This window comes from Stegostoma tigrinum, chromosome 4, assembly GCF_030684315.1.
Source record: "Stegostoma tigrinum isolate sSteTig4 chromosome 4, sSteTig4.hap1, whole genome shotgun sequence".
Classification (NCBI taxonomy): Eukaryota; Metazoa; Chordata; class Chondrichthyes; order Orectolobiformes; family Stegostomatidae; genus Stegostoma; species Stegostoma tigrinum.
Genome location: NC_081357.1, coordinates 94,480,193 through 94,494,915, shown reverse-complemented (window position 1 = coordinate 94,494,915; position 14,723 = coordinate 94,480,193). Strand labels below are relative to the sequence as shown.

Here is a 14,723-nt window from a genome sequence, read left to right as displayed (position 1 = left end):
GGCTGAGGCGTGGCAGGATGAGTTTAATTTGGACAAATGTGTGGTATTGTATTTTGATAAAACAAACAAGAGCAGGATTTATACAATTAATGGTTGGGCCCTGGGTAACGTTGTAGAACAGAGATACCCAGAGGTTCGGGTACATAATTCTTTGAAATTTGCGTCACAGGTAGACAGGGTGGTTAAGGAGGCATTTAGCACGCTTATCTTAATTGCTCAAACCTTTTAGTTTCGAAGTTGAGACATCGTATTGAGGTTGTACAGGACGTTGATGAGATTTCTTCTGTGTGCAGTTCTGGTCACCCTGTTTGCCATTTCTGGGCAACCAGAACTGTGCAGGACAAGTTTGTCCAAATGCAAAATGGTCTTTTAACGATGGCACCAGTGCCAGAAATGTCAGTCAATTCCAGAATCTTGAGTAAATGGTGAGTTAATCTGGGAACGGCACATGATGTGATGGGTGGATTTGGATGTGATACTCGCCATGAGGGTTGACATGCCAATTAATACAGCAAATTTAGTATAATACGGCAAGAAATCTCATTCGGTCTCACAGAGAGAATCACTCCACCAAAACAATGTGACTCGCACCTAGTCAAAAGAAGCATAATATCAAGGCCTTTGTGTTGCATTTACAAATAGTTTTTGAGGAGAATCAATGTTATAAATAGGAACAAATTACAGCAGATGCTGGAAACTGTACTGGAAACAAAAAATCTTGAAAATCATAACAGGTCTGCCATTTTCACATTTTGATCACTTGATATGCACAATCAACGCTCTCTCCCAGCTCTCTACATTCGCACTATTGCTTAAATGCTGCCCCTTCCATAGTCATGTCAGCTCTGATGAAGAATCATCTAAACTTGAAACATTAGCTTGCAGTCTCTCTATGGATGTTGTCTGACACGCTGTGATTTCCAGCACTTTTTGTAATATTATAAATTAAATATATATTATAAATACATTTGAACCCAATGTTTCTAACCCTCACTGTAGTTCTCTTTTCTGTTTTGTAGGAGAATGGTGTGGAAGTTGAGGCATGCCTTGTGGCACAATGTGATGCACTTGTTGATGCATTAAATCGCCAGAAAGCCAAGTTACTTACTAGAGTTACCAAGGAGCGGGAGTTTAAATTAAAGGTGAGCCTGTGAGAAAACGGCGATTGTGACATTGATTGCGCTAGTAACAAAATAATATTTAATAATTCTTATGAAATGACAAATTCGTGCAGCGCAGAAGGAAGCCATTGTGCCTGTTTGCTCTTTGAAAGAACTAACCAATTAGGTTCATTCTGCTGCTTCTCCCCATGGTGCTGGAAAGTTTTCCTTTGAATGAATGTTTAATTTACTTTTGAAAGTTATTGTTGAATCTGCTTTGCCATCATTCCAGATCCCAATGATAATCTCTGAATTTAAAAATGAAACTCATCTCTCTTCTGGCTCTTTAGCCGATGATTTTAAATCTTTGTCCTCTGGTCACTAACTGCCTTCTTTCCTTTTCCTCCTTCAAAATCCTTCATAATTTTGAAGACTTCTATTCCATCTCCAAGTAACCTTCTCTGCTCCCTGAAGGGAATAATTCTAACTTCTCCAGCCTCCACATTACTGACGACCCTGATCTATGGCACCAATCTTGTACATCTCTTTGATTCCTTTCAATTTTAGGTGTTAAATCTTTAAAATTTTGTTTAAAGTCATTTCAAAATGAAGAATACAAATTGGGTTTTACTTGAAAATATTCAAAGTTTACCTAATATTGTGTTTTACAGTTAAATATTTAAATGTTAAATATTAGTTTGTATGAAATGGCCAAATTCGTTGAGAAACCGTGGAAAAGACCAACCATTAATTTAAATTAAATTGTTAAATAAACCAAATAAAGGCAAAATAATTACTCAGAAATCCAATAAGGAATTCAGAAAAAGTGCATTTACCTGGAGAAAAGTTGGCACGTGAAACTTGCTGAAGCAAAGAACAGTTGAAGTGCATAGCATAAATATATTTATCTACATTGCTGTCATGTTCATGTGGAGAAAGGAATTCAGGGATGTGTTAATGGGTTCATAGAATCATAGAATCAGTACACTGTGAAAACAGGCCCTTTGGCCCAACAAGTCCACGCTGAACCTCAGAGCATCCCACCCACACCCATCCCCTTGTAACCCACCTTATATATACATTCCTGAACACTACGGGCAATTTAGCATGGCCAATCCACCTAACCTGCACATATTTGGACTGTGGGAGGAAACCGGAGCACCCTGAGGAAACCCACGCAGACATAGGGAGAATGTGCAAACTCCATATGGACAGTCACCCGAGGTTTGGGTGAAGAAGGTTGGGAGATGTTCATGTGAAGGATAAACAAAAACATGGGCAAGTTGGCTGAATAAAAAATATAGGAACATCGAAACTAGGAGTAGAAGTAGGCCATTTGGCCCTTAGACCTGTCCACCATTCGATATGATCGTGGCTCATCATCCAACTCAGTACCCTACTTCTGCTTTTTCTCATACCATTCAATCCCTTTATCCCTAAGAAATATATTGAATAAACACAATGTACAGATAGACTGAAAAGTTAGTTTGAAAAGACAGATTTGAGATGCTTATATAGATTTGAGATGCTATTTGATAGCTACAAAGTGCATTTACTTCTGTTTTAATCTTCTCGTTATTTCATTTCTTCCACTTCAGAAGCACATGTGGCAAATCTTTAGACGAGGAATAGAGGTTTGGGCACAAAAGCTGAAGCTGCTTGAAATCGGAAATAGAAGCAAAATGCTGTAAATACTCAGCCAGGCATCACCTGTGGAGGGGAATAGAGATAATAGTGCAATCAGGTGAAGCATTATCATCGACTTCAAACTTCAAACTCTATTTCTCTGTCTGGATGTGGCCTGACCTGCTGAATGTTTCCAGCATTAATGCAGATTTCAGAACCTGGCTATCCAGCCTCAAGAAGTTTGGTGTCACAAAATATATCTGCGCGTTTACAAAAACAAGAGTACTGTCTCAGTGCCAGTTTACCAATCACAGTTTCTTCACTGAGGACCTTAATTTTAGAATAAAAGACTAAGCCCCAATTGGGTAATGTTGGCAATGGGCTCTTTGAAAGTACTGGTTGAAAAATCATAATAAGGCCATGGGGACCATATCTGTAATATAAATACTTTGTAATATGCAGGCACCAATTTTCATTCTCAGGCTGGGTGCCAGGAACAACAGAATTTGTGGCTCCGCAAATGTGAGCTTTAAAAATGGCCTTCCACATTCTCCATTTTCAATCTGCAGTGTGGGCTGGACTGGAAATTGGGCTGGATAATCTGGGAAGAACAGAGGAGGATGTCAGTTGCTGAGCATACACCAAAAGAACTCTGGATACTGGAAATCAGAAAGAAAGAAATAGAAGTTGCTGGACTGGGTCAGCAGGTCTGGCAGCATGTAGAGAGAAGTCAGAGTTAATGTTTCAGGTCAGGTGACCGTTCTTCAGAGCTGACTTGCCAAGTTTGGGTGAGCAGAAATCCTAACTCAGGGCTTCCATGCATGTAACAATTAAAATGAAAGAGTGAAATCTAAAGTGTTGTCCCAGCTCTCACTTCCGACTCCTCCCCATCATTTCACCCTCACCCCCACACAATCCCCATGCTCCTCCATGTCAACATATGCTGCCTAATGTCCTCTACCCATCCCTTGTGGCCACTCATAACTTTACCATTCTATGCCCCTCTACCCATTGCCCATCCTCCTCACACTCCTTTATGCCCCTCAATCCCTTTGCGCCCCTCTATCTGCTTCAATGGCCCCTCATATTCCCTATGCCATCTTTTTGCCAACTCATTTCAATTCATAGTTTCAAATTTTTCCCCTTCCTCCATCATGCCACCTCATTTTGCATCCACTTGTACCAATGAATACAAGACAGAAAGAAATAAAATTCTAGCACTTAACCTTCTATACTGCAGACTATTCTCTACAGAATAAAGCATTCTCAGTCATAGGACACGTTTTGACAGCCTTTGACAGCTCTTAACAGCACTGAGACTTGATAGGTTTGACATTTCTTGATTCGTCTTGACAGTTCGACGTATTTTGATTTATATTGCAAATTTAGAAACTTCTTTCACAGCTTTACACTTCCAAAGGCTATATGCACCTTTTAGGTTAAAATAACTCCACAGGTGCTAGTGTCCCATCACCACATCACCCTCGATTTACATGTAGAAAGTCTTTGATGCTGGTCCAGCTCCCTCAGACCCAGCTATCAGTGTGAACAGGAAAACTGACAACCCCCTTTTTGGCTCCTCCTCAGCCATGGGTCCCTGATTGGACCAGGTTAATAGTCCCAATCAGGTAACTCATATTCTATAAGGTCCACCTGGATCACCTCATTACTATCACTGCAACTCACTCCTTCTGAGTTTGAGAACAGAGGCCAGTTCTTTTTTTTTGCAGTCCTGGAATTTTCTGGAAATCCTGGAATTCTCTTCTGAATGGCACTGTAGGTCAACCCACAGCAGGTGGACTGCAGTTCAAGAAAGTATCTCACTACCACCTTCTCAAGGGCAATTAGGGATGTGCAATAACTGCTTGCCAGCAACAATATCCGCATCCCACAAATGAGTAAAAGAAAAAAATCTTCCTGGGGCGTTTTAGCACTGGGTCAGGTTCCTCCAACCCTGGCACGTTCTCCCTGTGTCTGCGTGGATTTCCACTGGGTAGTCTGGTTTCCTCCCACAGACCAAAGATCAGCAGCTTAGGTGGATTGGCTGTGCTAAATTACCCTTAGTGTTCAAAGATGTGTAGGTTAGATGGGTTAGCCATGGGAAATGCAGAGTTACAGGGATAGAGGAGGGGGCTGGGTCTGGGTGGGATGCTCTTCAGAGGATTGGTGTGGACTGGTTCGGCTGATTGGCCTGTTTCCACACTGTAGAGATTCTAAGGGGTTTGTGGATCATTATTATTACAAAATTATGTACGTAAAGGTACTGGTTTGAACTTCTCGACTCCAAATATAACTGTAGCATGGGAATCCTCATCCAACTGCAATTGCAAGTACACTTGCTTCACATCCAGCTTTGAGAAGGACAGCCTCTGTCAGCTTTGCATATAAATCCTCCATGCAAGGACTTGGGTATTTGTCCAGCTGCAAAAAGCAGTTTACTACTTGTTTAAAATTCACACAAGAGTGAACTGACCTGTCGGGCTTCACGGTTGGTATAACCGTTGTTGCCCATTCCGCAAACTGGGCTGCTTTGATGATTCCTTTGCCTTCCAGCTTCCTGCCTTCTGCCTCTACTTTTGCCCATAAGGCAAATGGCACTGGGCATGCCTTGTAGAATCATGGCATTGCTTCCTGGTCAACATGGAAAGTGGCCTTGACTCCTTTGATAATCCCTAGATCTTTCTGAAAGACTGAAAGAACTGCTAGACCTGCTGAGCCTTTCCAGCAACTTCTCGTTTTCCTTCCTGAAAAATGTCCAGGTATTCAATTAGAACTTCACTCAGACAGACATTTTCTGATTGAAGAGTGTTGAGCCAATCTAGTTGAATCTTCTCAACCAATTTCGTCTTATCTGGCTTGGGCCTGGGACTTTACTACAATCAGTGGTAACTGAACCAGCTGCTTCTCACAAGAGCACCCTTAATCTGTATAGGTTCCGCAGTATAGGTTCTCAGTCTAGCCAAGGTCTTGCACAAACATAACAGTTAGAATTCAGCGTAAATTTTGTTAGACTGGTTTTGCAATCACTGACATGGCCATGCCAGCACTGATCTTCATTAGAACTGGATGACCATTTAACCAGACATTTATTTTGATTGGTTCTGATTTGGATGTTGCTCAGCAATTTGACTGTTCCAAACCAGCTATAGGTGGACTTTCCAGGCCATGCATTGTCCTGGATACTGTCCTGTGAGTTCTCTCACTCCATTTAGGTCTAAAGCTGTCTCAAGTCCGCATACCAGCAGCAACTTCAATGGCTTGTCAGCCCTGATCCTGAAAAAAATTTTAACCATTCAACCAAGGATCAGCATTATTTTGGGGTTTTGCTATGGGCTGACTCAGAGTTCCTCTCTTCAGGATATGTCCTGAGTGAGGCTATGCAATTGCCTTCATTCAAGTGGTGTTCCCCAAGCTCAGTTGGGCTGGCGAGGATGCCCATTTCCATTGGAATATCCTGTAATTTGTATGCTACATTTTCTGCATTTTCCAATGATAAAACCAGTTGTCGTGTCTGTTTGAAGTCCAGTGGGGCTTCAGCAAATAGGTGCTTTTACATGGTTACACATTAACCCACATACCAAATGGTCTCTCAGCATCTCATTCAGGGTTAAACCAAAGTCACATGCGTCTGCCAGTTGTCATAATCTAGTCAAAAATCCCGATATGGATTCACTCATTTGTGAATTGCTAAGTAAAACCAATACCATTTCCGAATTAGAGGACTCTTGGAGTTGTAGCATTCCTAATTAAATCCATCAACTCATGAAAGTATTTGGTGCCTCAGGGAAATCCAGGATCCTAATAACCAAGAAAGCTGTGGGTCCACAAGCTATCAGAAGAATTGCTCGTAGCTTTACATCTGCTCCAATGTCATTTGCTGAAAAAAAGTGCATTCTTTCCACATACTAGGCCTTGACAGGATCGAATGAATCAAGCTTCCCAAATAACAGCATTATGCCAGACATGCTTAGCCCAACTCAAAGACAACTGTTGCAAGCAAATTTCTTCAGGAATCTGCTTTACTCTCGTCACCACTGAAATAACTCCGCAGGGGACTGTATCCCATCACCAAGTCACCTTCTGTTTATACATGGAAAGTCCTTGATACTGCTCCAGCTCCCTTAGAGCTAGCTCTCAGAGTGAAAGGACATCTGATGTTTCTTTGTTTATCTGTCAGCCACGTCGCCCTGATTGGACCAGATTAACAGCCCCAATCAGGGAACACATATTCTACAAAAAACAAAAGAACTGCAGATTCTGTAAATCAGGAACAAAACAGAAGTTGCTGGAAAAGCTTAGCAGGTCTGGCAACAGAAGAAAAATCAGAGCTAACATCATTTTGGGTCTAGTGACCCTTCCTTAGACCTGCCGAGAAAGGGCCACCAGACCCAAAACATTAACTAATTTTTCTTCACAGATGCTGCCAGACCTGCTGAGCTTCCCAGCCACTCATATTCTATGATGTCCACCAGGCTGACCTCATTACAATCACTACATAGGCACTGTTTCCACTACTATTAATAATGTCAAAAGATACCTGACACTTTCCACCACTTAAGCCAACCTCAACCTCTCCGCACCTTCTAGTGCTACCACTGTCACCAAAAGTGCACCAGGACCATATCTATTGGGTACAAATTCTCTCCTGGCTATCCTGACAGGTCTATGAAGGTCAGACCTAGTTTTAGCTGTTCAAATATCCACACTCTGGGCTCCATGCTGCAGGGATACTAAAATCCCACTTCATTGGAGGCAGTTGGTGATTTAAATGGCCAACTGCCTCTGTTAAACACTCATGCAAAAGTCAGCTGTCTCCACTCCCACGGCCATGAAAATGGGAAGTGCTATCTTAAGTGGCAGTATTTGTGATTTTGTGCTGAAAATTTGGGTCACTGTGTTTCACTTTTATAACAATCTGATAGATTCATGATTATTTTTGCTGATACTAGGTCTTTATTCCACATTTTTACAAACAAAATTCAAATTGTACAGCGGCAAGCGTGAGACTTGTCCACTTGGTCCCTGAATTATCAGTCCAGTCCTCTGGCTCTCTCATGCGCCAACATAGCCAACTTTTTATCATTTTGCTAGTTTCATGTATTTATATATTTGCAAGAAGGGGAAACAAGACAAGGAAGTGTGAATGCTTTTGCATGTGAAACAATATGTTTATTGCTTTACCAAGTGGAGTGTTACAGAATCTATACCAGCATTAGGTAGAAAGTGTTGTTCATTGGAGCCTTGGTTCTCAAGGGGACAGTTGAATTCATGCACAATGTTTCTTCCATAGTCTTGAGTGAACACCAAATGTCTAAATGTAAGATAAAACATAGAACTGTGGATGCTGGAGATCTGAACCAAAAAACGGAAACTTAACAGGGCTGGCAGAATCTGTGGCAAAAAAGCAGAGTTAACTTTTCAAGTCTAGTGACTCTTCATCAGAACACTAATGATGAGCCAGTGGACTCAAAATGTTAATTCTGCTTTCTTTCTACAGATGCTGTCAGACCTGCTGAGTTTCTTGAGCAATTCTCATTTTTGGTGCCTGTATGTAAAATCTTTGTTCTTTCACTTTCAAGTAAAAACTGAGAATGTGTATGTACACATCTCATTTTAGGACAACATGCAAGCTTGTTGATGTAAATTTCTCTCCTATTCATTTATAATTTGGATGTGCTATACATTATATGTGTGCTTTTCAGGTTGTTCGGGAACAGATAAGCCACTGCACATTGAAACTTCGCCAGACAACTGGTCTCATGGAGTATTGCCTGGAAGTATTAAAAGACAATGATCCCAGTGGATTTCTACAGGTTTGTAGTGTATATCCTTTTACAGGTGTTATGTAAAAATTTCTGCAATTAATATTTCACTGGAATTACCTTTCAGATTGTGTTTACAAAAGCAAATTACCATTTATTTCAGTAAGTATTTAGTGATATATGGACAGTTGGGTATGGAGTCTGAAGAGCAATATAGAGAGGTCAGGTGTGTGGGCAGTTGTTTGGCTGGTGGAGAATGTTGTTGGAAAGCGTGAATGTCAGGAAGCATAGAACAGTTTTTATTTAAATGAAAAGAGATTGAAGCACATTGAGGTACAGAGGAATCTGAATGTCCTTGTTTGTGGATCTCAAAAAGTTACTATGCAGGTACAGCAAGTGATTAATAAGGTTAATGGAATATTATTGTTTGTTGAAATGGAATATTGGCGTTGCCAAGGATGGAGGGTTTGAGTTATAAAAGAGACTGGATAGGTTGGGACTTTCTTCACTGGAGCATAGGAAGATGAGGGGTGACCTTATAGAGATTTATAAAGTCATGAAGAGTATGGATAAGGTGAGTGGTAGATTTCAAGGCAGGGGGTGGATTTTTCAGGTGAGAGGAGAAAGATTTAAAAAAGACGTAAGAGGAAATTTTTTTACACAGAGTGATTCATGTGTGGAATGGCCTTCCAGAGGAAGTGGTGGATGTATTGTACAGTTACAATGTTTAAAAGATGTCTAGATAAGTACATGAATAAGAAATGTTTTGAGGGAAATGGGTCAAGTGCAGACAGGTGGGACTAGTTCAGTTTGGGATTATTGTCGGTATGGACTGGCTGGACCCAAGTGCATATTTCCATGCTGTATGACTGTATGACTCTATGAAGTTGTACTGGGTAGTGGGATTATCATATCTATAGTACTGTGAAGAGTTTTGGCCTCCTCATTTAAGATATAGTGTCAATGCATTATAAACAATTTACTCAACTGATTCCTGGGGTGAGAGTTTTGTTGTGAGGATAGGTTGGACAAAATGGGTCTTTATCCATTAAGAGAAGAATGATCTTCTTGAAACATATCCTGAAAGACTTTATAGGGTGCCGAAGGTATGGATGGTTCCACTTGGGGGAGAGAGTAGAACGAGGGAGGAGTGTTTAAAAATAATGCATCTCCCATTTAAGATGGAGATGATGAAATATTTGATTCTCTCAGAGGGTCATGAGTTTGTGGAACTTGGTTGAAAGAGTGGCAGTGCCAGGCTCATTGAACGTGTTAGATTCTTAGCTGACAAAGCAGTCAAAGCGTATATAGGGAATGAGCAAAAAAATGGAATTGAGGCCACAATTGGATCAGCCTTGATTTTAATGAGTGATGGAGCAGTTATTACATTTTTATTTCAAGTTTACAAATGAGGAGAGTAGAAACATATATTAGCATGAGACAAGTAATTTCCATTTCTTTGAGGCAGCAATCCCAAAATAACCTTCTACATTGGAAAACAATAACATAGAGCACAATAGATTTCTTGCAGATTTGTTCTTTCAGTGCTTCTGCACTTGTTCACTTCTAATAAAGTAGTACCTTATCTTAATGCTCAATCTATTTGAAACATTTGTCGTAGAAACATGACATGACACAGTTTAGGAGGGAGATTTACTTGAATATGACTTGAAATAGTAATTCTTCATTTGATTCACATTGGAGAAACAGGTTTTGCAGGAATGAGTTTTGTAAACAGGCATGCACAGTGCAATTATAAGGAAATAATGATGAATTTATACTAGTCATTGATTAGGCCATGGGATGTCTATGCAGTTTTGGGTGCTCTCTTCTCGAATGTTAAAGCCATACAGTATTGATGAAGTGTAGTAATGTAAATGTAAATTCATTTAAAATTGTCATTGAAAGGAAGAAATAAGATAGGGAAATTTACCTCTGGTGTGAATTATTGGAATATAATCCAGAGTGTGGTCAAAGCTAGAGATTTCTTGCTTTTTTGTATGTTCAAGAAATATGGATGTCACTGATAAGGCCAAAGTTTATTGCCCATCCCTAATTGCACTTGAGAAGGCGGTAGTGAGTTCTTGAACCGCTGCTGTGCAAGGTGGAGAGGTAATACCCACAGTGCTTTTAGAAGTGAATTTGAGGACTTTGACCCAGTGACAGTGAAGGAATGGCAATGTCATTCCAAGTTGGGATGGTGAGTGACATGGATGGGAATTGTAGGTGATGCTGCTGCCATGTGTCTGCTACCCTTGCCCTTCCAGATGGTAGATATCATGGGTTTGGAAGGCATTGCTGAAGGAGCTCTAGTGAGTTCCAGTAGTGCATCTTACTGTCACTGTGGAGAGAGGGAATGTGGAATGTGGTGGATAAAGTGCCAATCCAGCTGGGTACTTTGTTCTGGATTGCATTAAACGTCCTGAGCTGCACTCATAGAACCATAGAATCCCTACAGTTTGCAACCAGGCCATTAATCCCATCCAGTCCACACCGACTCTTGAAGAGCATCCCACCCAGACCTACCCCTGAAACCCTGCATTTCATGTGGCTCATCCACTTCGCCTGCACATCCTGAAAACTATGAGCAATTTAGCATGGCCAGTCCACCTAATCTGCACAGATTTGGACTGTGAGAGGAAACCAGAGAACATGGAGGAAACCCATGCAAACACAGGGACAATGTGCAAACTCCACATGGCAAGTCACCAGAGGGTTGAACCTGGGTCCCTGGTATTGAGAGGCAGCGGTGCTAACCACTGAGCCATCATGCCACCTACAAGTAGGAGCAGTGTATTCCAACTCATTCCTAACTTGTTCCTTGGAGATCGTTGTCAGGCTTTGGGGAATCAGGTGATGATTATTTACCTCAGAATTGCTAGCCTGTGACCCTCTTTGAACATAAAATTTGAAGCTGAAGAAGAGAATATTTGAAGGCAGAGGAAGGAAAGGGAGCGGAAGCAGTAGGGTTTATTTTGCATTCTCTGTCAATAAGCTGGCACAGGTATATGGCTGTCATTTTAACTTTGAGCAATAGTGTGAAACCAATTCTATCAAATTAGCTGCCAATTGTGGGTACCATGTCAATTTTGCTTTCCATTTAAGTCACTGGAAGAAACGAAATCAAGTGCAGTCTGTTACTGGCGGTCAACTTGATATTGCCCATTCTATATCATCATCCAAAGCTTATTGGCCTCCTTCTGTGATATAAATACTCTTGGAATGAAAGCTTAAAACCCACACTTCACTTCTAAACATTTGATGCATTGCCAGTTTCAAATGTATATTGGGGAAGATCTAAGTTGAGAGGAGAGATTTTGGGCAAATTTTCTGCACAGAAATGTTTTCATTTGCGAAATGAACTTCCTGACGAAGTGGCGGATGCAGGTTCAATTACAACATTTAAAAGACATATGGATAGGTACATGAATAGGAAAGGCTTGGAGGGATATGGGCCAGGAGCAGGCAGGTGGGAATAGTTTAGTTTGGGATTATAGTCAACATGGACCAGTTGGACCAAAGGGTCTGTTTCCATGCTGTATAAATCCATGACTCTATGTCAAATGAAACATTTAAAATTAATTCCAGACTTGTAATCTTTCTTCTTGCCAGATTGCTCTGGCTATCAAATTCTGTACTGATTAATTTTTGCTTGATTTTCCTATTAAATCAAATTCTACTAACTCTACAGATAATGGTTTTACCTTATGTATTTTCACAGTCACAAAACTGTATTCATTGCTGAATTGTGTTGCTTAGAAATTGTGTTTCTAACAGTTTCTAGTTTTGATTAAAGTAATCAACGTGAGAACTTCCAACATTTTTTATTTTCATTTCAGATTTCCAGCATCCACAATGTTTTGCATCTATAGGAATCGCTGGTTATGTAGTGGTTTCAAATGTTCTCTGTTAGAATGAATGGCATGCTTATACAATGTGTGCACTATATGATAAAGATGTAAACTAGTATAATTTGGGGTTTGGATTTTAAAGTACAGGCAGATGGGTTTTGGTCAATTCTCTGAAGATAATGTTTCTTTAAAAAGTTCGAGAAATAATTTGGAACAATGACCCAATTACTTCATTTCCAAGAAGACATCTGACTTCAGACAAATGTCTGGCAGGACACTTGCGGTGTTGATGGATTGAATGTTTATACTACAGAATTTTATATCAGACCAGAACCCATTAGCTGTTCCCTTCGGTTCAAAAGAAGAATGGTTTTATTTTCCTCACAGTTCAACAAATCAGGAGTTCAGTTTAGGAAGGGGTACAATTTCTCGTGGCAGGAGAGTTAAGTTTTACTTCAAGGGAACTGGTCATCCTAGCTGAAGTGCTAGTTTATATAGCTTCTAAGCCAGGAGAGTTTGTGGGGAAGTTTTCAAATTGTGAGAACTCTAATAGTTTAGGCTACCAGAACTGTGAAAGTTTCAAGTAAGTAGATCTGAAAAGAATCAGAAAATTGTCTCCATACAAGGAAAAGAAACTGGGAAGAGTCAATTAAGTAAACTGTTAAAGAGTTGAGATAGAGGTGATGTTTTTCTAGAATTGAGTATCTGTGAAAAAGTAGTGTTAGGAAATTGGTTGAAACTTTAGTTTTGCTGTGTAAACTAAGATCATTTGAAATTTGGTATTCTTGTCCTGATAAGTGAGAAGAAATAAGATCAGCAATATGTCTCTTATTTTAGCAATATTCAAATTCTGTACTACCAAGTGACTGAATTCCATGATTTTAAATTACACTGTAGATTTGGAAAGATAATCCCTAAGTATGAGCAACATTATGTTTATAAATAATGTTTTTAATTATTACTGTATCTAAACTGCTCTACCGTCCTGTATCAGTTCCATCTCTTAGTATTTATCTGAAATAGATTTGAATAAATAGACTTTAAAAGTTGACAATGCATTATGTGCATTCATAAAGCAGAAGTACAAAGTGATCTGGGAGTGTTGGTCCAGGATTCTCTAAGGGTTAACTTGCAGGTAGAGTCTGTGATTAGGAAGGCAAATGTAATGTTGTCATTTATCTCAAGAGGGTTGGAATATAAAAGCAATGATGTGCTTCTGAGACTTTATAAAGCTCTAGTTAGGCCCCATTTAGAATGCTGTGTCCAATTTTGGGCCCCACACCTCAGGAAGGACATACTGGCGCTGGAGCGTGTCCAGTGGAGATTCACACGGATGATCCCTGGAATGCTAGGTTTAATGTATGATGAACGGCTGAGGATCCTGGGATTGTATTCATTAGAGTTTAGAAGGCTGAGGGGAGAGCTATTAGAAACTTACAAGATAATGTACGGCTTAGAAAGGGTGGACGCTGGGAAGTTGTTTCTGTTAGGCAGGGAGACTAGGACCCATGGGCACAGCCTTAGAATTAGAGGGGGTCAATTTAAAACGGAAATGAGGAGACATTTCTTCAGCCAGAGAGTGGTGGGCCTGTGGAATTCATTGCCATGGAGCGCAGTGGAGGCCGGGACGTTAAATGTCTTCAAGGCGGAGATTGATAAATTCTTGATCTCACAAGGAATTAAGGGCTACAGGGAGAGTGCAGGGAAGTGGAATTGAAATGCCCGTCAGCCATGATTAAATGGCAGAGTGGACTCGATGGGTCGAATGGCCTTACTTCCACTCCTATGTCTTATGGTCTTATGTTAAATGTTGTCGTTCTAGATTTCAGATGCTTTAATTAAACGCGTTCACGTATCTCAGGAGCAGTGGGTCAAAGGAGCTTTAGAAGCCAAAATAAATCCTGAATTTGACCTGACGCTCGACAATGGCCCATTACTACAGTCAATCCACCAACTTGATTTTATTCAAATGAAAAGTAAGTGAAAATGTGTTAAGCAATAATACAATATGGCCTTAGATTGACTTTTGCAAGGGGTATTTTAATTTATGCCAAAAACTTGATGTGATATAGTTTGATTCACAAGCTGTTCTGCCTGTAAGAAATATTATCACTTACAAGGCTTGTGTTATCACAACGGTTTCCAAACTGTTTTCGTTGAAGTTGGATTTTGGTGGTTCCTGTAGTCATCATATAAGCTATAATGGTGGCATCAAGCAGACACAACTTGAAGATAATCACAAAACAAAGTGGAAGCATCATGTGGAGCTGGATGAACACAGCAGGCCAAGCAGCATCTTAGGAGCACAAAAGCTGACGTTTTGGGCCTAGAGATGAAGGGTTTAGGCCCGAAACGGCAGCTTTTGTGCTCCTAAGATGCTGCTA

General features: G+C 40.4%; 1 protein-coding gene across 2 annotated transcripts in view; it reads left to right on the top strand.

The window, feature by feature from the left end:
• The window catches only part of LOC125452239 (E3 ubiquitin-protein ligase TRIM9), a 59,484-nt gene that overhangs the window by 14,945 nt on the left and 29,816 nt on the right, over positions 1–14,723 (top strand). For both annotated transcript variants that reach the window (XM_048530410.2, XM_048530409.2), the window contains exons 3-5: positions 1,020–1,142; positions 8,429–8,539; positions 14,162–14,315. In XM_048530410.2, the coding sequence (XP_048386367.2) occupies positions 1,020–1,142; positions 8,429–8,539; positions 14,162–14,315 (388 nt within the window). The remainder of the gene's footprint in view (positions 1–1,019; positions 1,143–8,428; positions 8,540–14,161; positions 14,316–14,723) is intronic.